This window comes from Mus caroli, unplaced genomic scaffold, assembly GCF_978045245.1.
Source record: "Mus caroli unplaced genomic scaffold, Mus_caroli_1 scaffold_1, whole genome shotgun sequence".
NCBI classification, from domain to species: domain Eukaryota; kingdom Metazoa; phylum Chordata; class Mammalia; order Rodentia; family Muridae; genus Mus; species Mus caroli.
Window position 1 is genome coordinate 2,732,629 of NW_028227256.1, and position 24,278 is coordinate 2,756,906.

Below are 24,278 nucleotides of genomic sequence, written 5' to 3' on the forward strand. Positions count from 1 at the left end.
TTTTGCTCAGTTTGTTTTCCTGTGTACTCCAGAACTTCCTATCCAGAAATGACACAGCCCCCAGTCTACTAGACCAGATCAATCATTAATCAAGAAAATGCCCCACAGTCTTGCCTACAGGCCATTTTTTTCTCTCTCAACCATTACATCCCAACTGAAGTTTCTCCTCCTCTCTACTCTTCCCAGTCGTTTCCTGCAACCCCATTCTCTTCCTGATCCAGTCTTCCTCTTTCCCTTCAGAAAATGGTAGGCCTTCCAGGGATATCAACCATGCATGGCATAGAAAGTAACTAAAAGACTAGGCATATAACCTAATACCAAGGCTAGATGAGGTAGCCCAGTAGGAGGAAAAGGACTCCCAAAGCAGACAAAAGAGTCAAAGATAGCCATAGTCCCACTGTTAGGAGTCCCTCAAAAACATCAAGATATACAACCATAACATATGTGCAGAGGTCTGATCTAAGACCCATACAGGCTCCCAGATTATTGCTTCAGTCTCTGTGGGCCCCTATGAGCCCAGTTAGTTGATCCAGTAGGCTTTGTTCTTATGGTATTCTTGACCCCTCTGGCTCCTACTATCCTTCCTCCTCTTCCCATAGGTTCTCTAAACTCTGCCTAAAATTTGGATGAAGCCTCTCTGATGATGATTATGTTAGGCTCCTGTCTATAGCAGAATATCATTAGGAATAATTTCTTTCACTTTTTTTTGTCAGTTATGTTTTGCTCTATCCTGTGTCTCTGGCCTATCCAGCCTCTAGTTCCTGGCCCTCCAGGCAGTGTCAAGTGTGGACTCCCTCTGTGGCATGGGACTCAAGATGGACTAGTCATTTATTGGCTACTCCCACAATTTCTATGTGACCTTCACCATACCACATCTTATATGCAGGACAAACTGTAAGTTTTTGGCTGAGTTGGTGTTCAGTCCCTCCATTGGAAGTCTTACCTGGTTACAGAAGGTGGCTGGTTTAGGCTTTGTATTCCTCATTACTCATAGTCCTCGTTGGGGTCACCCTAGTAGATTTCAGGGAGGTTCAATTGCATTAAGTTTACATTGCCCCAAATGGTCTCACAACTCCAGTCATCTTTCCAGAACTTTCTCCCTCCATTCCTCCCTCCACCATACCTGATCCCTTCTGTTCCCATCCAACCTTCACCCAGTTCACCTCAAAATCTATTCTACTTTCTCTTCCCAGGAAGATCCACGCATCCCTCCTTAAGTCCTCCTTATCATTTAGCCTTGGATGTGTGGATTGTAGCATGATTATCATTTATGGCTAATATCCAATAATAAATGCATACATACCATGTTGTTCCTTCTGGGTTCCTACAGGCCATTTATAAGGAAGCACTTTCTGAGCTGAGATCCTTTCTTCCAAGATATGACTAAGTTTGTGTCATATTGACTAAAACCAACCATACTCTTCGCAATGAAAGTTTGCGAAGAAAATGGTCCTCAGAGCTGGGAGTTGAAAACACTGTTGCCAAAGGAGAATGTTCCTCTTGCTTTATATGCAGCAGAGTAAAGAAAATTGTACATCTGTAACCTGTGCAGGCAGATGGCCAAATCTCTTTCAGTTAGTAAGCAGTAGAAGTTCTATCATCATTGCATGGATAGACTTGAGTCTGCCACTAAAATGCCCACCTGTGGACATGATGTACATTACGGGAAACAATGGGGATCTGGTTTACCTAAGTCCTTGGAACCCCTGAGAAAATTCGAGTGTCTCACCATTGGGGGGTTCCAGTTCCACAGCACTTCTTTTTCTTTTGGAATATTTCTTAGGGACCCAGCTCTGGATCCCCAAGAGCATCTTTCTCTTAGGGCCTCTTTTACCCAACAGATTCTGACAGGGACACTTGGACTGTCAATATTTTACACATAGTCGAGACTGTTTCTCACAAAGGTTTGAATTATCTGCATTTGGTAGAGGCAAGAACGTCATGGCTAAGATTAACATAAATAATTACTCTCCTGCTGCAACAGCAGAGCCTAGGAAAGGAGAATCTGTGCAGTAATAGCAGGCAATAATATTAGTACCTGTAAGTACAGTGTTCTTGCAACCTGCCATTCTAGACAGAGCAGAAAGGGTGTCAAGATGCACAGTAGCTTTCCATTAATAGATCTTAACCCACTAATTCTATATGATCTGTTTGATTCTGAAAAGATTATTTTGCCATTTTATTTGAATCCTTCAATAAATAAAATTCAGTGCTACCACTTGCTCCCTTGCTTGAAGACACTAGTCCTGCGAACTCTGAAGATACGAAATTCCAAACACACTGAATGATCCCATGCACTCTTGTCACTGTACAGGGCCCTCTTTCTGTTACTGGACCATAGCTAAGCATCCGACCGCCCGCCAGGAAGCTGCAGAGAGAGAAGCGGCAAGCAGCTTGGGCAGTTGGAGTTAGTGAGCCTTGGCAGAGCCGCAGACTGGCCTGGGTCAGCTCTGAGGGGGCGGGGCTTGGAGAGGAGGGGATGGGCGGGGATAGGCTGAGATGGGGAGCAGGGCGGGGGCAACCAGTCCTGCAGCTCTCAGCTTGCCTGTCCCCGGTGCACCTTGGCTGATCCCAACAGGCAGAGCTTCTTCCAGTCTTGGAAGGCACAAATTGAGCATCAGGAACGTGGACCCATCAGGGCTGAACAGCTACTCAGGATCTAAAGTGGAAAGCTGACGGTGACTTGGGAAGGGAGGTCGCCAATCCGCGATCTGGAGGTGAGCTTGGGGCTTTCGAGGCACAGTGGGGAAATTGCTGTGGCTAGTGCTTCTTGGGGTTGCATGCACAGACAGGCAGGGTAGGGGCAGCCACAGGAGTGGACAGCACAACGCCTGAGGGTGAAGCAACCTCAGGGCTCCAAAACGGTGCAAATACTCTCAGTTTAATAGCTGCGAGAGGTAGGGGTAGGGGGTGGGAAGGGGATTTCAACCTGTCTGCTCCTTCCTTGGGATGGGCGGCCAGACTGAGTCCTGGGGTTGCGGGCTCCTGCGCCTCCAGCCCTGCCTGCACAGGCAAAGTTTGTCTCTCTGGGGTCAATCTGTTCTCTGCTCCTGCAGCCCCGCAAGTGCCACCGCTTCTCGCTTTCCAGCTGCAGCGCTCACCATGGAGTCCCCCATTCAGATCTTCCGAGGAGAGCCAGGCCCTACCTGCTCTCCCAGTGCTTGCCTACTCCCCAACAGCAGCTCTTGGTTCCCCAACTGGGCAGAATCCGACAGTAATGGCAGTGTGGGCTCAGAGGACCAGCAGCTGGAGTCCGCGCACATCTCTCCGGCCATCCCTGTTATCATCACCGCTGTCTACTCTGTGGTATTTGTGGTGGGCTTAGTGGGCAATTCTCTGGTCATGTTTGTCATCATCCGGTGAGTTCAGGGACAGGTCTTGGTGGTGGTGGTGGTGGTGGGTTGACAGTAGACAATGTGTGTGTGTGTGCGCGCGCGAGCGCGCGTGTGTGTGCCAGACAGCCAAGTGCAGGGTCTCTTCTATTCAGGGTTCCTGAGAGATTCTCCAAGGTGACATCTTAAAAAAATTTCCTGGGAGAGTGTTTTGTCAGGAATTGTGGGTTTCACACAGGGCTAATCCAAGGTACCTTTAGGATTTAAGAGCTACCTGCCCACATCAAACGGGAGGATACAAACCTCGGCTAAGAGAACACTCAAGAAAATGCCAGGGTTCTGATCACAAGGTCATTTCCTGGTAAAGAAATTAGAATATCTATGTAAGCCTTTGCTTGTTTACCTCACTTTATTGCCCTGTCTAAAATTTCTTTAAATAAATTCTGGGCCCACCAAGTGCATGGGAAATAATTCAGAATTTTTTTTTGTGACTTGTTAGACTGATGGTGCAGCTTATGAAACGAAAACCAACTAGGCTATTTAGTGCTGTGAATATCCACTAGCATGACTTTGAAGTGCCCAGGATTAAGCCCAATGAGTATGCTAAGCAAGCACTCAAACTAGACGGTGTGGCTGCCTCAGAAGGCATGTGGTACCCCAACTGGACAGTCTGCAATAACATTGCTCCTTCCATGTCAAATCTTTCATCCCCTCCTCAAAGTCCCCATAATCTCTGCACGAGATGTTCTGTCCTTGTCTTTCAAAGTCTCATAGATATCAATTTAGCGTCTTTTTATATATTGCAAATCATTGCAGAAGAGCATAAAGAAGGCTGGGGCTGCTACAACTTTATGCTGGGCTTTGAATGAAGCAATATGGTCTCACCTTTCTGCATCCTGTCTTGGAATAATATTAACATTTCCTTTTACTCAAGCATAGCAAAAGCAACCTCAGAAATTAAAAGCCTGTCGTTCTCTCTCCATGTATTTTGTACATGTTTGAGAATGTCTTAAAAGAGAGTTAGTTTCATGGTAGCTGCTCATTCGGATTAACTAAGATTATTTTCTTTCAGTGGAGTATGTGATCCCAATGAAGTGTGAAGTCTGCACAGCCATTTTAGGACATAAACTAAAATCGATAGAAATATAAAGAGGTTGGTGGATAGGATATCAGCTAGCTGGGTAGTGGTATAATAGGATTGTAATCCCACCTAGTTCGGAGATGGAAGCAGAAGAAATATGAGCCTGTTTAGACAACTTAGTGAACACAAAATAAATTTCAAAATAAAAGCTAAAAGCACAGAGCTGGAGGAAATGCCTCAGTGTTTGAACACTTACTGAGCACACATGGCGCTCTAGCATCATAGAAAAGGAAAACAAAAATGTGCTCTTTATATTTGAACAGATCACAGACAAAGCCTTCGCAGTTGTTTGTCTGCTCCCTTGATTTTACATACTTTCCTGGCATCTATCTCAGAGCTAGTTTGAGGAGTTTCTTACTGGGAGGAAGAATTTCTCTTTGTTAGCTATTACACTATATTCTGAGTAGCAATATGTCCCTGAGAACTGTGCAGGTGGCACCTCCTTCACCCTAGCTTGACTTCTGGATGCAGACCTCAAGGGTTGCCCCTGGAGGCTCTATACTCAGCTACAAATCTAAAATTCTGTGGCTGTAAGACTGCTGTCATTCTAAGATAGATTAGATTTCAGTGGGGCAGTTAATACAGGCTTAGAACTGTATCAAGGCCTTTGAAGATAACAGTTGTTTGTTCCCCACCTTCTATTTAAAGACTGTGCTGGCTTATGTTTTAGAGAAAGAAAACTTACATTAGAAAAATAGATGATGGTGGTCATTGTTTTTGAGACAGTCTAACTAAAATTTCCAAGCTGTGACTCAAACTCACAATCCTCTTACTTTAGCCTACCATGTAGTAGGATTACAGACCTGTGCTACCACATCTCATTAAAAAAAAAAAAAAGGAATTTAGGAACCAGATTAATGCTGCAAAAACACATGTGGATAACTGTTTGTTTGTTTGATTAACACTCATTATCCAAACTGGACAACTGAGTCAGAATTTACATGAAAGATTTAAATCTTTGCTGTGTCCACTCTTCAGATTTCTATATGAAGTCAGAGAAATAATTTTAAATATTTGTATGCCCTTTGTTACCCAGATGGTGATGCCCTGCTGAACGTATTGGAATTTGTTCTTAGGGCTCATTGCCACATGGCAATATCAAGAGGAAGGGATGACATGTTCTAAGGTATTGATTACTCCAGTGAAGTTGTTTCTTAGGCATTCCCCGTCTTCCTTGGGCACAGTTCTGCAGGGATAGCCTGCCCAGGGCCAGGAGTAAGGTTTGTCTTGGGTTGTTGCTGAACATGGCTAACTGTGTCGCAACTGAAGGACAAAGCTTTGCTCCTGTTCCATCCTCTTATGTGGCTGGCTCTCTGCACAGGCCAGGGCACTGGAAACATTCTGGCTCCAATGACAATCAGGTAGTACAGAACACTGCAGCCTGACAGAATGTGAAAGGCAGCTCAGAATCAAGAACCTCACTTCCTCTGCTTTACAGAAATGAAGAAACTAAGCAACTATGATTTCAATATCAAGTAATCCAGAAGAATGTTTAGCAAATTAATTTCATTTATATGAACTGAAGGTATCTGGAGAATTTAATGAAACAAGCTCATTACATTTTCAAATCATTCAACTGAAAAGTCTTATTGGGGAATTCTTCATTCCTGATCATTTCATTTTTTATTTAATATCTTTAAAAGGGAATTTTCTAAAATAATAGTTGAGTTCTCAGAAAAAAATGAATAAAAGGTATAAATTCTCCACACCCCTGCCCTTTGCATGTATTATCCCTCCATAAGTCTCCTGCCCCAGTCAGAATCAGGCAACTGGCAAACCTAAGCTGTCTCAGGACTGTCATCTACACTGCACAGTTACCACTGGAGTTGTTCAACCTTATCAGGTCCCACTGAAGACTAATTGACAAATGAAAATAACTTATGCTGAAGGTGTGTGTAGGTCATTTGTGCTATGAGTTCATTATAAAATGTCTACTGCAATCACATGTGTTGAAGACTTTGACACCTGTGTGAAATGGTAAGATGTTTAAAAGGTATGGTTTAATGCAAGGAATTGAGGGCACTGGGTGCATGCCCTTGATGGAGATATTGGGGGTGTGCAGCCATGACGTGTCTCTCTCTCTCTGTCTTGCCCATTGCAGCCTGAGGTAAACAGACCTTCTTTACCATGGTATATTGAGCCATCACAGTATACTCTCAACAAATGGGCCAACAGTAGACTGAATCTTCTCAACTGGGAACTAAGACAAACTTTTCCAACAGAAAACTAGCACTGTTACATACACATATGCACTGTGACATGTTGAACTTAATCAAATGAACAGACACTTAATCCATTACCACACGGAGTTACATCACTGTGTGTGCCAGTTATGTGGAAAGCACACTTAAGATCTGCCCTCAGTAACTTTCAGATCCACATTACAGTACTCCTAACCATAGTCATCATTTATATACCCACCAACACTCCCCAAATATTTCTAAACAATGAGTTTAAGCACTATTTACATTGTGTTTGCATTATACTGGGTATTATAAACTGGAAGTACACAGTAGATGCACAGGCTATGTGTGAACACTATATCAACTCATACAAAAGCCCAAGAAGCATTCATGGATTAGAATATCTGAAGAGGTACCCTCTGTAGATACCAAGGGACAACGCTAGGACCTATGGAAAAATCTCAAATGCAATAAATGTGTGGCAGTGTTTCAGCTCTGTGGGGCCAGCAATCCAGTGCTTTATAGCAGTATTGTTCTCTGGATTATGCCATCTTTCCTGGTGTTAGGTGTTTTTTACACTCATAATGTAGATTTGGCCACACTGGTCAGAATGCTTTCCAACTTTTATTTGCAAAACATGGCAGGAATCAGAAAGTCTCACTATTTTTCTGATGGAATACCTGGCTCCTTGAGCATCTTTGGAAAAAGACAGCACTGATACCAAGAGCCCTCAAGAAACACAGAGAATATTTCTAAGATTATTTTATAATATTTTCCTTCTCAGGAAAAATAGAAGTAGTAGTATCTTACAGGAATATACTTTGATTTGTTAGATCAGGGCTATGGGAGGTTATTACACTAACAAGAAGAGTAGCAGCTGCCTTGATATTGACAGTGGGGACCACCATCACCTGAGCACTTATAGGGCAGGTCCCGGCTATGTGACGTGTATGTGTGTGTGTGTTTGTGTGTTTGTGTCAGAGAGAGAGAGAGAGAGAGAGAGAGAGAGAGAGAGAGAGAGAGAGAGAGAGAAAGAGAAAGAGAGAGAGAGGCAGAGACAGAGAGGGAAGGAGGGAGAGAGAGACAGAGAGAGACAGAGAGAGAGACAGAGAGAGAGAGAGAGAGAGAGAGAGAGAGAGAGAGAGAGAGAGAGAGAGAGAGAGAGAGAGGGGCAGAGACAGAGAGGAAGGGAGGGAGGGAGACACACACACACAGAGAGAGAGAGATATCTTAATCATCATCAGGTCATATGAAGCTCTCAAAGCTGTACTGTTGCTTTGTAGGCTACCAGTAAATGCTTATAATAGTTTTGTACTTGTTGGGTCCTAGGTCTTCTCTGGCACAAAAACATCCAATCTCTTATCAAATCCCAGAAAGCCCATATCTGTACTGCCTCCTGCAATGGATACTGGGTTTCAAAGCTATCTCTGTATATCCCTGTCATCTGGCAGGCTCAAACTCGCATGAGCTTCCCCCCCCCTCTCTTTTACGTCATCTGTGCAGATTTCTTTGGTTCCAAGCTTCTTTTCATCTCTGTGCTAGTTTTCAGTCATCAGATTTTAGTGTGTTGCTGATTTAGGAGTGGGCTTTTGAAAACTCAGGGTAAGCATGTTGAAGGGATAAAGAGAGAGGAGACAAGCATGAGTGATAAGAGAAAATAGCTTTGGAACTCAACATGAAAGAAAAGTGCAGGTAAAGGCTAACAGAGTGGAAGATTACAGATATCAACACATCTCAAAGTGTATAGTGTCAAGGTACCAGGTCTTCAGATTTATTGTGCTTTTGTCATGAAGGTCAAATTAAGTATTGATTAAAGCAATATCCCTGACATTAAAATAACAAGAACAAACAGGGTGATATCCCTGCTTAGCAAAGGATGCCAACAATACAGGTGTTGTCTCTTCCATCTCTGTGTTGTCTGTACACAGCAGGCACAGAGAAATGATCAAAAGTCCCAGGACCCCACCAGGTCCCAAAGCCAGCATTCTCCCTTCTGGCACTGCACTTCACATCTCTAGCACTGAGTGCCAAATTCTCACAGAAACTCTGCCCCATGACATTTGTTTTTGATATCTAACAACACAACTCTGATCCCTTTGTGTCACACAAGTACCTGTGGATTCCACTCACTTGCAGAGGTGGTTTCCAAAATGGGCTGGGGTTAAGGAGTCCACAGGGAACATTTCTAGCTCTCTGGAGTAACATCCATTGCAGCTCACAATCTCCACTCTGTAATTGACCCTTCTTCCTGATCTGTCTTTCTCATCCTGTCTAATACACAGTACTGTGACTCAGGTTTGTACCTCTGTGGAGATGAGTCTTTTGTGATAGAGTTTTAATCACTTTCTAACACATATAGCCACTTAACAATATTTCCATAATATGACCAAGGTCAGAAAGTATTTCCCCACTCCCCAGAGTAAATCACTCTTTCAGAAATGGATCATAAAGGTGCAAATCAGAACATGCTGGCTTTAGTACTAATCCTTGCAGTACCCACCTACCTAGTCAATAACATTTCTCATTTCTCACAGAACAAGAAGGATAGATAGGGAAGACAAAACTGCTGAGGGTGGAATGCATTCCTGTCTGACAGATGTATCAAGCTAGATCCTAGACTGGCCTCTCTTCTAAGCTCCCAGCTTAGTATCCTTACATATCAGGAACGGACTCAGGAAATTTAGACTCAGAACTGTGACTTCACATTGTAGACAACACCATTTCATCACTCTGATGTCACTGACAGCTAACTTCTTAAAGAGAAAATGTATATATATATATATATATATATATATATATATATATATATATAGTGGGACAGAAATTAATTTATTGTGTGAGGTTCATAATTCTGAGGTACAGAGAAAGGAATTAGCACACAGCTTTTTCCTCTTGGCTTCTGAGAGGTAAGACACTATGGGTATTTACTGGTCAATGAATTCTGGAAGAAGCATTTCCTTCAAAGAACGATTCTGTTGATTCAGATTTGAATGAAAATGCTGTCACTCTAAACTTACTGCTGTAGTATAGAGAATGATTTCAGTTTCCAAACAATCTTGCTGACCCATCTTGAGCATTTCGTTCCCTTGTCTGAATAGTAAGACAATTGTGCACTATAAAAAACCTCTCCAGATATGAGATGGAGAAAACCAGTTTTATGTACTGTGGTTTTGTTGTATCAAATATAATTCATCTTGATTTGTTTTACATATATAATGTACTATGATGATAAGTTAGTAGTATACTGCCATGCAGAAACCATAGAGTCTAATAGTGTTTTGGCCACTGCAGACAGGTATATTTTAAAATTGAACACCATTTTGTACTTTCTAAAGGTTAAATAATTACAATTATTGATTTCTTTAAAATAACCAAGAAGGTATTTGTTTTATAGAGGAAAGAAAGATACTTCAAGAATACTTAAGTCAAGACCTCTGTGAAGGATTAAAATGAATCATCACCTCTCACATGAAGGACTCCATAGTATTCCAGCCTGTATGCATATTCATCTAGCTATTAATCTATGCTGTATTCCTTCTCATTTTTATTTAACTTATTTAATCAAAGCACTAAGATAGAACCTTAATGATGCCCGAGGTCTTTACTTATGTTTCTCAATACCCTGGTATCTAGGAAGTCCTTTAAAAATCTGCACACACAATGAGTGCATAAGAAATAGTACCTGCAAAGCAAAATTAATTATTAAGTGGCTGTCATTCTCATTCACACTCTGGGTTTAAGTTGCAGAGATGGAAAGAAATGTTACTGTGTCTTATTTTTTAGATACACGAAGATGAAGACCGCAACCAACATCTACATATTTAACCTGGCTTTGGCAGATGCTTTGGTTACTACCACTATGCCCTTTCAGAGTGCTGTCTACTTGATGAATTCTTGGCCTTTTGGAGACGTGCTATGCAAGATTGTCATTTCCATTGACTACTACAACATGTTTACCAGCATATTCACCTTGACCATGATGAGTGTGGACCGCTACATTGCTGTGTGCCACCCTGTGAAAGCTTTGGACTTCCGAACACCTTTGAAAGCAAAGATCATCAACATCTGCATTTGGCTCCTGGCATCATCTGTTGGTATATCAGCGATAGTCCTTGGAGGCACCAAAGTCAGGGAAGGTAAGATCCACTGTTTTCATACCATTTACAAATGTACAATTCTTTATGAGGTGAACTTTTACCTTGGAAATTAGTAGAACACATAACTATTATGAAACAACAAAACAGAGCAGTAAAAATATAATTCCTAAATCCATGAATGATTAGAAATGAAACAATTGTGTGGTTTTTTCCACCTCTAAACATGGAGTAGGGTGATGATAGTGCCAGAGCCTAGATACACAGAAGTGTCTGATTCTTGAAGTGCTCAGTGAACTTGAAAGGACTGTAAATTCAGAGCGAGAAGAGTATATGCCCTGGATTTCTTATTTCTCTTCTTCCCATATTTTCACAGAAGCTTTTGGATACAGTAAGGTTGAGGTTAGCATCCTACAAACTCACTTTGGAAACTAGTAGCGTCAACATGTATATCTTAACAAATGATGTGGCAAACCAACTATAAAATGAGTGTCAATTATCTTGCCAGTATTTTCATGGGTCATAGGAAGACACGTGTGTGTTCAAAAAGCCTTTAACTATTACTGGATCACATCATACTTATTATTCTTATGTCTGTGAGAAATGGAATCTGGAAGAATGATGGTGAATTGAGGATGTAAAGTCAATAAGGTTTTGAAAATACAACCTAGTAGTCCTATACCTTACCTTCTTTTTCTCTCTCAATTATCAGAGACATATGTGGGCTGCTTTTCCCTTCTTGCTTTAAGGTTATCCCTCATGTATATATTCTTTGTTGGTTTAGGTAAGCTCATGATCAGGCTCATAGGTGGTTATAGTTCTTACCTACTGAAAAGAGGGTAACTGCACTTTCACTGTGTTTATATCACATTAGGATGAGGGATGAAATTGCTTGTGTACTTTAGAATATACCATTCGCTGTGTCATACCCTTGAAGAGTTTGGTTTAATTGAGCTATACTGTGATATAGGTTGGACGGACCTGCAACCAAGGTGAAAACAGCTGTCTCAAGACTTTTGCTTTTTTAGCAATGACTGAAGCTATGTAAAATATGTTTGATCTTAATAGAGATTCCCTAGAGGGAAGAAGATGAATGGATTTTGAAGTATATAAATGCTATCTAGTGCTATTACAGATTATCCAGACGTATCCTTTTACAAGAGTACTTTGTACTACCTGTGAGTACAGATAACTGAATATATATACAGCAAGGGTTTTCCAGGACATAGTAAAGGGGCAGATGCTAAAATCATTGCTTATCTTACATGATACATGCGCAGGTTATTTTTGTTCATGCTAGGTGGTTTCTTTTAGAGAAATTTTAGGGTCACAGCAAAATTGAAATTTTTAGTAGAGTTTTGATTTGTCTCTTACTACCACACATGCACAGCCTCCATTATTGACATCTCCATTAGAGTGGCATATTTGTCACAGTTCATTCTGAATTGATACACTGTCATCTAAAGTTGATAGATTATGTTGGGGGCTATTCTTAGTGTTGCACTCTCTATGGCTTATTTTCCCCCAAACAGTGTTGTGAGTTCCTAGCACAGCTACAGCAGGTGATAGACTAAGGCACTTTCCAAGTTTACTAAACAAACAGTTACAAGGTGATTAATCATACAGAAGAATATGTTTTGATGCCTAGATTAAAGGGAAATAAATTGCAAGAAACTCTTCTCAAGGCCATGTGTCTGTGGATCACAAATCCCATTCAGGAGCAATGCTCCGCACAAACTAGGAGGAGAATATGCTGAGTAAGATATAATAATAGATGACTTTCCAGGGCAAAGAAAGACCTGGTTCTATATTTCATGTTCTACTTGTAGATTTAACCACTATATTACTACTACTATATTACTACTACTACATTTATGAGAGAGTTACACCTAGAAGAATGGGTTTCAGTTAGGCTTTTGAGGGAAGAAATGAAGAGAGAATTTTCTTTCAGGTAGATATTGCTGGAGATGAATGCATAGATGTAGTAGAAGAAAATATGCACCAACGCCAGTGAGGATTAATTTGTGCAGCAAAAGACAGAATTAAAGTGGTCTCATAGGATCCCTGTTTTTTCCTTTTGTTTTGTTTGTTTGTTTGTTTTTTCAAGTAAGGATTTTGGTTATATTATGAATGATGGTTTTTGTGAACTGCATTCATTTTGTACTGTTGTGCCATGCTTCCTGTTAAGACTGTTGAATAGCTAAGTATTTTAGGCCATCTTTCTACCTGATTGAGACTGGCTAGTACTGTTCTACAGAATGCTAGTACCATTCGTCACCAGCATAAGCCTCAGAGGTTGTGGTTTCTTGATAAATTTACCAATGTCTACTGATACAGTACAATACTGAGGACTCTTGTATATATCAGCATGTTTTTACTTTGTGGATATATTTTATATTTAGTATTATGTGTCTACATTATTTATTTTAGTAACTCATAATCTACCTATCACCAGTACTTAGTAGACAACTCTAGACAAAGAACTATAGTCAGCTAGGCAATGCCAAGAATGGAAGAAATAGCCTTCCCTAGTGAATAGTCCTTAGTTATACAATACCAAATGCTCATCCCTGAAAATATACAGACAAGTAACATTCTGCACACTGAGCAGAATATATTCATATATTTAAGAATATACTACATATGTAGGCAACAACAGTTAATGAAAGAGAGCTTCTCCACTACTCTCTCTCTCTCTCTCTCTCTCACACACACACACACACACACACACACACACACACACACACACACCCTCCAGTTTCATGAGCACCCACCAAGGTTCTTTAATATTTTGTTTTCTATGACAATGGTAATAATTCTTAAAGGACTCTTTAAATCTTTCATACAAACAGTAAAACAAAGATTGAAGTCAATGCTCATTGATTTCTCTTGGTTTTTCTTCATTTACCTTCAATTTTTTTATTCACATTTCAATGATGTTGTTAATCACAGTGAGCCGAAAGGTACTATTCAATCACAGCACCTGAGTTATATTTAGACATATTTCCTTACCAGTCCTTATGGACCCACATAAACAGTTGATGTTTGTAAGACAAGTTGGTATTTGATAAATTCAGTAGAGAGATTCAAAATGTTTAGTCATTTATTAGAAATAGATGCTGGCTTTTTTTAAATGTTAACTCTTGTTAGAGATATGGGTGTGGGAAGATTGCTAATACACAAAAATACAAATAAGTGCCACACTAAAAGTAAACAGTTTAGCTCCTCTGAAAGCCACAAATACCAAGCCAACCTTCATAGCTGGATGACTCATATTGCTAGCCAGCTTTTGCTGTTCTGTTTTCAGTACTATTTCTCTGTATCTGGACCTCTGAAAACGAAGGTATTGTTTAATGTATAAATCTGCAGTCACAGTACTGACAATAACGAGATTCTCTTGACACTTTGTTGACTTTGGTCACCTCTGGCAGATGTGGATGTCATTGAATGCTCCTTGCAGTTTCCCGATGATGAATATTCCTGGTGGGACCTCTTCATGAAGATCTGTGTCTTCGTCTTTGCCTTTGTGATCCCCGTCCTCATCATCATTGTCTGCTACACCCTGATGATCCTGCGCCTGAAGAGTGTCCGGCTCCTCTCTGGCTCCCGAGAGAAGGACCGAAATCTCCGCCGCATCACCAAGCTGGTGCTGGTAGTAGTTGCAGTCTTCATCATCTGTTGGACCCCCATTCACATCTTTATCTTGGTGGAGGCTCTGGGAAGCACCTCCCACAGCACAGCTGCCCTATCCAGCTATTATTTCTGTATTGCCTTGGGTTATACCAACAGCAGCTTGAATCCTGTTCTCTATGCCTTTCTTGATGAAAACTTTAAGCGGTGTTTTAGGGACTTCTGCTTCCCTATTAAGATGCGAATGGAGCGCCAGAGCACCAACAGAGTTAGAAACACAGTTCAGGATCCTGCTTCCATGAGAGATGTGGGAGGGATGAATAAGCCAGTATGACTAGTCGTGGAAATGTCTTCTTATTGTTCTCCAGGTAGAGAAGAGTTCAATGATCTTGGTTTAACCCAGATTACAACTGCAGTCTGAAGTGGAAAGGTGAGGTATTCAGTCACTTCGACATGTCATACTCTGAAATATTAAGGTGCAGGGCACATTAGTGATCTAGTTGAGTAGGGTCAGCAAGTCTGAAGAACAGAGCATAGCAGATCCTGGCAACAATACACCTCTTTCCTAGGACAGAGAAGAAGCCAATCCAATTTTAATCCCTTGAGAAACAAAGACAACACTCTTTCTTTTGGTTTCTTTGATTTGGTGGATGTCCATCTGTGTGGCCTTTCTATGCAACATAATTCCAAAGCTCTAGAGAAGAAAATAAAAGAAAAAAATCCATTGGATACAAAACTTACTGGACACCCAACCTGCCTGTTGACACTGGCAAAACCAACTTCAGTTACATTGAGGCCATATCAAGGGTCATATCCAGCTCACTGTCTTCTGGTGATCATGTATCATGTGTGATGATAATAGAATATCTTAGGAAGAACTTGGATTCAGACCCTGACACTGGTGGAGAGCACCATATTGACATTTGTGAACCTATTTAGAGTTGCTGGTGTTGTCTTCTCACAGTGTCTAATGCCTTGAAAACTACAGTTGCTCCTTAAGATCTCTGGTTTGTAGCATGCTATTCAGGTAGATAGTCTTCTGAAGAAACACGAACTGATATAAAAAGTGTGAGGCTTAAATACCAGCAAAGGATGTGTAATTTCATCTGTAAATAGTAGTCTGTATGTAAATAAGTACCAGGTTTTCTTGTCCAGCCTGAACATTTCTCAAGGATGCACAAGACATAGCCCCTGAGGCATGGAGAATTGAGGATTAGATATTTTGTTGCAATATAATTTACTCTCTGGAATTTGGACTTGGTATGATTTCCACTGGATTCCTCAAATACCATTTACTCTAACTTGGTGTTAACTTATCCCTAAACTTTGAATTCACTCTAAAATGTTAGCTTTGATCAAATGTACTTTGTGGTAGCATCTGTTTGTAAACACACACCAATTGCCAGATTCTCTACTCTCGTAGCAGAAGTTGATTTGATCATGCACATCTTTTAATATTATGTTCTGGCTTTCCACAGAAAGTAGAGTTCTTTCAAAATGTGTGCTGAAAAAGCAAATGGGGCTTGAGATGGCTGAGCACAATTTGCATGGTATTGATTAAGGGGGTACCTGTGGAGGGTACTATCTGAGAAGCCCATTTAGGATAATTTTGCTAAGTCTTCCAAATGACACATAAATTCCCCATTCTTTCCTTTAAAACTTATAGTTCAGAGATAAGAAAGTTTTTTTTTCAATTTTCCTTGAAAGAAAAAGAAAAGGATAATTTAAAAATAACACCCCTTTCTAAGCTTGTACATGGTTAGAGCAGCACCCTTTAGAGTCTAAAAGAGCATCAGATGTGTGAACCTAAATACTGTAGGCATAGTTCCATCTGTAAGTTCTCATCACCAGCTGTCTCACGGGTGTTGCTCCTTCACTTTCTGGAGACAGAGGGCCTGCATAAAGATATGACACACTCTACAAAGTCACTGTCCTTATGTTTAACTCCATATGACAGCTTTATGCTTCTGAATTTGATGGTGAATAATGACATTGTAGAGATACTTCTTAATGAAAATTAAGTGCTCTTTTGAGTATATCTTAAATTTCACTGAGTACCTTGATGCTGTGGAATTCTTTTGTAATGACATGGCTAGAATTTATTAAGAGAAAGGTATTAATATAGATTTAAAAGTGAAGTCTAACACAGGAACAGAGAACTGTAAAAGAGGGACAGTCACATGCCCTAGAGTAGACACAATTTTCTTTTAAAACTTATTATTGTTATTAACTATTTTTCACGTGAAGGCATACATTATGACATGCATATCGATGTCAAAGGACAGCTTTCACAGTTACTTCTCTTCTTCTTTACATGGGTTCTGGGGATGGTACTCACATTGCCAGTCTTGCACTCTCAAGTGGCATGTGCCTTTACTCACTGAGCTATCTTACCAGCTCAGAATGCAGCTCTCTTATAAGAGAAAGTCACCACCCTTGCATTCTTAAAACTAGATACATAGATAAGAATGACTTAAACATTGAGAAACATTAACCCAATAGTTTAAAACTTTAGCTATTATGCTGAAGAGATATTTATGTGGACCAAACAGTTCCAGAATCAATCCTACTGAAAATCTTCTATAAGACAGTAAGATGCAGGAGATGTTCATAAATCTCCCTCCCCCCAAAAAAACCCACATACACAAGGTAGTTATCACATTACCTCAGGATGGAGTTATAATAGTGACTTCTTTAGCATTCCATATGCTCTCCTAATCTCTCTATTTCCTGCAATTCTTGATAACTAAGTTGGAATCCCATGGAGAGAAAGTGAGTATCGGAATAGCAGGGAGGGAGAGTGACATGGAGGGGAGAGTGACATGGAGGGAGAGTGACATGGAGGGGAGAGTGACATGGAGTGAGAGTGACATGGAGGGGAGAGTGATATGGAGGGAGAGTGGCATGGAGGGAGAGTGAGTATCTTTACTGCTCTTGAGATCTATTTTGAGTTTCCCTATGATCCTGAGATTGAAACTGAAGAATAGATGACAGCTATTTTGGGACACTAGTTTAAAGAATAAAAAACAGACTTATATACTGTAAGGAAAGTATCATTTACATATATGTGCTTTATTATAAAACTATATACATTTGCATGTATATGTAAAAGAGAACAGGTGCATACATGTGTGCACATGTACATGATACTAGGAAGCAGTGGTCATACTACTATGTTTGCTCAATGCAACCAGTGCTTTTGTCTAATTCTGCAACCCTCAAGTGGCTCCCCATGCTTGAGGTTCCCAGAAGTTTGCCCCATCAAACAAGAAGTTATTGCTTGCTATGTCTGAGACTTGAGATGAATTCTACCTAGACTCTATGTTCTCATTCTACTGGCGACTTTTGAAAAACAAAACAACAAAAAAAGAACTTGTTTGGAGATAAAACAAGAATTTTTGAGAAAAGTGTTTAATTTTATGATTGATATGTTAGATCGTTGTTAAACTTATATCTAACATATATATATATATATATATATATATATATATATATATATATATTCCATCTAATACTGGGTCATAAGATGAAAGCAATCAAAGAATATAAGCTTTAAGCAAAAGAATTTTAAGGAAAACCTATGAGAAAGTTGTGTGTTTATTGTGCAAATTTTATTTTTCAAGAAATAATTGTTGAATAATTAATGCTGGGTTGGCATTAATATGAAAGTCCCATAAGGTTAAAAATTAGCTCAGACCATGACAATTATCAATCTGAAAGAAAGTTGTATTTCTTACCATGTCAATATTGGTTATATCTTAGACTATTAGAGAATAACTGTACATTGTATATATGATTGTGTGCCTTGAAATAAAACCAAAATTGTACCTGCTAAATAAATCCAAGCATCTGATGGTAAGTTATTTATTCTCCAGTCACTTCAGTGATGACTCTCATAGTCACAAGGCCAAGGTTAACTGTTTCTTGAAACTGTGAGTGTCACTAACTTTCCACCAATAACAATGTTGCTAATGATTAAGGGAACAGATCAAAATAGACTACAATCTTTGATTTCTAGACTTGTAGATAACTTAGACAAATTTACCCATTTTCAGTGTAATATTATCTAGATCCTAGAATCAATGTTAGACACTACCTTTCCAACAAAACTCCTTTTTAAAAATATGCAAACATGCAAATTTTTAAAATTAAGCATTCTGACAAAATACTTTAAATCAAATTCAACCTACAAATATATTCAATTTCCTGCCTTTTTAATCAACATTGTAACATATCACTACTGCAGACTGCTTCATAACCTCATGATATTTGTTCTCCAAAGCAAAAGAAATTTTAGAACCATGACTAGCTTCTGAGACAGTTTTATGTATTTCAGGTTGGCCTTGACTTCACTTTACAGCTGAGGATGATCAGAAATTTCTGATTCCTCTATCTCTATCTCCCAAGTGCTTAGATTATAAGACCGTGCCAATATGTTCAAATTTTACATGATGCTGAGGATCGAACATTGGGTTTCTTGCATGTTGTGATAAGAAGACCATAGGAAGTAAACTGGTTTGAACTTCTAAAACCTTAAAACCCTCCTGCATAGTTACACATTTCTTTCAGCAAAATAATACCTACTCCAACAAGGCCACACCTACTAATAGTGCTATTCCCTCTGGGCTAATTTTTCAAACACATGAGTCTATGGGGACCATTCCTATTCAAACCACTACAAGGTTTCTGTATCTGTTTCTACCAATTGCTGGATGAAGCTTCTCTGATAGCAATTAGATTAGGGCTCTAGTCTACTAATATAGCAGCAGAGTATCATTCGGAGTAATTTCTTTTCCTTTCCTCCTTCCCTTCCTTCCTTCCTTCCTTCCTTCCTTCCTTCCTTCCTTCCTTCCTTCCTTCCTTCCTTCCTTCCTTCCTGTTAATTTTTATGTTTGTTTTTTCAGGTTGTATTTGGTTCTATCCTAGGTCTCTGGGCTATTCAGACTCTGATTCCCCGCCCTCCAGCTAGCCAGTATCAGGCGTGGGCTGCCTCTAGCATATGGATCTCAAACTGAACCAATCATTGGCTATTCCCTCAGTTTCTCTGCCACCTTTACCACAGTGTATCTTGGAGGCAGGGCAGATTATATGTCAAAGGTTTTGTTGGATGAGTTGGTGTCCTGAACCCTCTGTTGTAAGTCTTTACGGATTACAGAAAGTACCCAGTTGAGGCTCCATATCCTCCATTATTAGGCGACTCAGCTAGGGTCACCTTAATAGACTCCTGGAACTTCAATTTCTTCTACCTTACCTCAAAATGTCCCCTAATTCCAGTTGTCTTTCCCAGTACTCTCTCCCTCCATTTGACTGCCCCCCATTTTCATATCCATGAACCTCTAGTCCACTAACAATATCAATTCTATTTCCCCTTCTTCCCTCTTGAGCCATCCTTTCTTGTTCTGTGGATTGTATAATGAATATCATTTACTAATATCCACTTTTAAGTGAGTAAATGTGTTTGCTTCTCTGGATCTCGATTATTTTACTCAGGATGATTTTTTTCTAGTCATTTGCCTGCAAATTTCAGGATTTTTTCACAGCTCCATTGTGTAAATGTGCCACATATTTAAAAACCATTATTCAGTAGATAGACATCTAGGTTATGTCCAGATTTGGGCTACTATGAATAAAGTTCATATAAAAATAGTTGAGCAAGTATTCTTGTGGTAAGACGGAACATGCTTTAGATATATGCTCAGGAGTGGTAACCAGGATGAACCAGGATCTGGCTCTTGAGGCAGATCAATTCCCAATTTTCTGAGATACTACCATATTTATATATAAAGGTCATTGTACAAATTTGCACTCCCACCAGCAATGGAGGAGTGTTTCACTTGCTCTACATTTTTGCCAGCATGAGCTGTCACTTGTGTTATTGAACTTAGCCATTCTGACAAGTGGAAGATGGAATCCCAGAAATGTTTGCATGTACATTGGCCTTATGGCTAAGGATGCTGAATATTTCTTCAATTGTCTATTGGTTATTTGAAATTCCTCTGTTGAGAATTCTCTGTTTAGGTTTGTACCCTAGTTTTTCATTATATTATTTGTTTTGTTGTTGTCTAGTTTCTCAAGTTCTTTATATGTTTTGGAAATTAGCCTCCTGTCAATTGTGGAGTCAGTGAAAACCATTTCACATTCTCTGGCTGCTGTCTGATTGACAGTGTCCTTTGCCTTACAGAAGCTTTTCAGTTTCATGAGATCTCATTAATTAGTTTTCAGTCTAAGTTCCTGTGCTACTCATGTTCTGTTTAGGAAGTTGTATTCTGTGCCAGTGTATTCAAGGCTATTCTCCACTTTCTTCTTTAACCGTTTCAGTATATTTGGTTTTATGTTGAGCTTTTAGATGTACTTGGACTTGAATTTTGTGCTGGATGTTAGACATTGATCTATTTGAAGTCTTCTATGTGCTGAAACCAGTTAGACCAGCACCATTTGTTAAAGAGGCTTTCTTTCTTACATTGCATAATTCTGGATACTTTATAAAAAAACAAATGTCCATAGAAGTGTAAATTTACATCTGGGTCCTCAATTCATTTCCATCAACCTGTCTCTACAATTTTTTTTAATGAAGGCACATAGTTCTATGAAGTTTTCTCTTAGCACTACGTCCATTGTGCTCCATTAGTTTTCATGTGTTTTGTATTCATTTTTCTTCCAATTCTATAAAGTCTTTTCCTTCTTTCTTCCTTTCTCTTCCTTCCTTCCTTCCTTCCTTCCTTCCTTCCTTCCTTCCTTCCTTCCTTCCTTCCTTCCTTCCTTCCTTTTTTCCTCCCTCCCTCCCTCCCTCCCTCCCTCCCTCCCTCCCTCCCTCCCTCTCTCTTCTCTCTCTCTCTCTCTCTTTCTTTCTTTCTTTCTTTCTTTCTTTCTTTCTTTCTTTCTTTCTTTCTTTCATTCCTTCTTTCTTCTTTGACCTGGTAGTCATTCAGTAGGGAGTTGTGCCACATCCATGAGTTTGTTGGCTTTCTATTTCTTTTTTTTTTTTTTTTGGTTGTTATGGAAATCCAGTTTTAATCTACTGTGATCTGATAGGGTACAGGGTGTTATTACAAATTTCTTGTATCTGGTAAGACTTACTTTGTGATCAAATATGTAGTAAATTTTTCAAGAGAGTTTCATGATGCACTAAGAAGAAGGTATATTCACTTGTTTTGGGGTGAAATCTTCTGTAGACATCTGTTGGGAACATTTGATTTATAAAGTCTGTTAGCTTCAGTAATTCTCTGTTAGCTTTTGTCTGTATGTCCTGTTTATTGGTAAGAGTCGGGTATTGAAGTCCTCCACTATTAATATGTGGGGTTTGATATGTGAATTTAGCTTTGCTGATGTTTCTTTACAAATGTGAGTGTCCTTGCACTTGGGTCTTACATGTTAAGAATTGAAACATCTTCTTGGTGGATTTTTCTGTTGATGAATATGAACAAGAGTTGTGTCTTTCCATAACTCTTGTTTAATTGCGGTTGGAAATCTACTTCATTTGATTTTAGAGTAGATTCTCTAGCTTGCTTCTTGTTTTGATATGATTGGAAACCCTTTTTAACTGTTTACTCTGAGGTAATGTCTATATTTGATGCTGAGGTATGTTTCTTGTATACAGCAGAAGAATGGATACTGTATTTTGCTTCCATTCTGTTACCCTGTGTCTTTAGATTAGGGAATTTGGACCATTGATATTGAGAAATATTAATGAACAATAATTGTTAATTCCTATCATTTTGTTGTTGATGGTGGTAGTGTGTGTTTGCTCATTTGTGTGTGTGTGTGTGTGTGTGTGTGTGTGTGTGTGTGAGAGAGAGAGAGAGAGAGAGAGAGAGAGAGAGAGAGAGAGAGAGAGAGATTTCCTTGTTTTGTATTTTTTCTGCTAGGAAATGTTTTCATGGGTATAGTTAACCTCCATGGGATAGATTTTTCTGACATGTATCTTTTGTAGGCCTAGATTTGAGGATAGATATTGTTTAAATTTATCTCTGTTATGGTATATCTTGTTTTCTCCATCTATGGTGATTGAAAAATTTTATTGGTAAAAAGTCTGGGCTTACATCTGTGGTTTCTTAGATTCTGCAGGATATCTCCCCAAGGCCCTTCTGAATTATTGAGCCTTCATCATGTGTTCTTCTAGTTCCTTTAGTGCATGTGTATATTACCAGGGAACAGAGAGTATGGGCTATTTTTTTTTCCTGAACCATATAGTATGACTGTTCACTCAAAAGAGAAAATCTATAGTAGAGAAGAGAAATGGATGGTATAAAGACCAGAGTCAATATATACAGTCACTACGCAAACTCTCATCCTTTCCACAGCAGGACACCAGGGAGAAAACCTATGAATCTTGTGGGGACACAAAATTATAGTGACAATCTTTGAAAATAATTTTTATGTAAAAATGAACTATAGATGTGGGTAAAAGTAGGGTAATCTGAAGTATGCAGAAAGCATAAAGTAAGAAAATCAGTATTCTTGGTTGCCATAGATGTAGTCACAGAAGCTCTGACATTGAAATCCCCCCTCTTCCATTCTGCAAACTGGGCTCTAGATATGTGTATTGCCAAGAAGAAAACCCACACTAAAATTTTTATTTTCCTATTAATTCTAAATAACTAGAAACATCTAAAATTACAAATTTTGTATTAATGAAAATAAATACAAGATTCTTAAAATTAGCAAGCAAATGGTAACACATATCTTACAGAGTAAATATTTCTGAAGAGTTTAATACCTAAAATATTTTATAAATGACTCACAGTATAATTTGTTATAAGTAAATGTATGTTTGTAGCTGCTAGAAATTTTATGAATGGTGCAACCAACAGAAACAATCTACAATCATTTGGTGAAATTAAAGCTCATTGTATGTCTTCTAAAATGGTGGGCATTAGATACATGAACCAGTGTATGATGACTATCCTTTAAATAAGATGCCAACTTGAAAGCCATATGAAGACAAGATTAGGTTGTTTGAACACTGAGGGGAAAAATGTCAAATATTGTGTTCTTGGTTCTTACAGAGAAGGTTTTGCCAGCCTCCTTATAAGCATACAGAACTCTGACCTGTGCCAATAAAGCACAGAACAATTTGATGAGAATGAAAAATTCTTGTATTCCGCAAACAAAATAAGAACTTCTTTTTAAGAAGATGACCTTCCTTTTAAACTAAACAGTATTTTTCCAAAGCTATCTTCATTATGGAGTTCTGCCTTGATGAACACGGTGATCCAAGATGACCTTCACAAGGGCTGTGTCAATTCCATTTCCTTTATCTATGACAGTCTCCCTACAAACTTACTTTCAAATATAGAAATAAATGAGTCTTTGAGTAATGGTTTAAAACATATGTATCTGTGTGGAGTTAGGTACACTGTAAAAGAATCTTTTATTCTGATATAATTGTCATCTCAGTAGCTTACTGTCTTGGTCTGCTAATCTTGGCCTAGTTCTGGAAGCTTCTAGCCTCTGTACAATTTTTATCCAGGCTTAGAATGTTTTCAGCTTCCACTACTGAATAAGTTCACACTGTTTTGTTCTTTCAGAGCTCTGGCTGGCTGGTTCAACTCAGTTGAGCTGGTTCCAATTCTTCTCCAAGTTGACTGATTCAATCTCAATTCTCTCAGCCTCAGGCTAAATTGGTCTGTTTAATCTCATACTGACTTTGGCTATATGTTCTAATCTTCTGGCTCCTTTTTATTCTCTGGTGCATTTTGTCTTCATCTGTGTCTAGCTTGTTCTCTCTCTGTAAATCTCTATAACTGTCCTGGTAAAACTGCCTCCTTTCTCTGCACTGCTTCCCCAAGTAGCTTCCCTTTCCTCTCTTTTCTCCAAAGAGTTGGGCATATCATATTCTGTCAAATCTTTCTCTGATTCATCACTTTGTTTGCCACTTAATTCAACAACGCTTTCAAAC

At 39.3% G+C, this 24,278-nt stretch overlaps 1 protein-coding gene across 1 annotated transcript; it reads left to right on the forward strand.

Annotated features, from left to right (window-relative positions):
- The first annotated feature begins 2,949 nt into the window (after positions 1-2,949).
- On the forward strand, positions 2,950-17,736 carry Oprk1 (opioid receptor kappa 1). The gene is made up of 3 exons (XM_021159690.3): positions 2,950-3,359; positions 10,440-10,792; positions 14,182-17,736. The coding sequence occupies exons 1-3, from the start codon at positions 2,950-2,952 to the stop codon at positions 14,712-14,714; spliced, it is 1,296 nt and encodes a 431-aa protein (XP_021015349.2). The 3' UTR covers positions 14,715-17,736.
- Positions 17,737-24,278: the final 6,542 nt, after the last annotated feature.

Excerpts from the sequence above, each read along its gene's own strand:
- Oprk1 (XM_021159690.3), top strand. The coding sequence starts at position 2,950 with ATGGGCGGCCAGACTGAGTCCTGGGGTTGCGGGCTCCTGCGCCTCCAG. Across the intron at positions 3,360-10,439 it reads GTCATGTTTGTCATCATCCG|ATACACGAAGATGAAGACCG; the intron begins GTGAGTTCAGGG and ends CTTATTTTTTAG. Across the intron at positions 10,793-14,181 it reads AGGCACCAAAGTCAGGGAAG|ATGTGGATGTCATTGAATGC; the intron begins GTAAGATCCACT and ends CACCTCTGGCAG.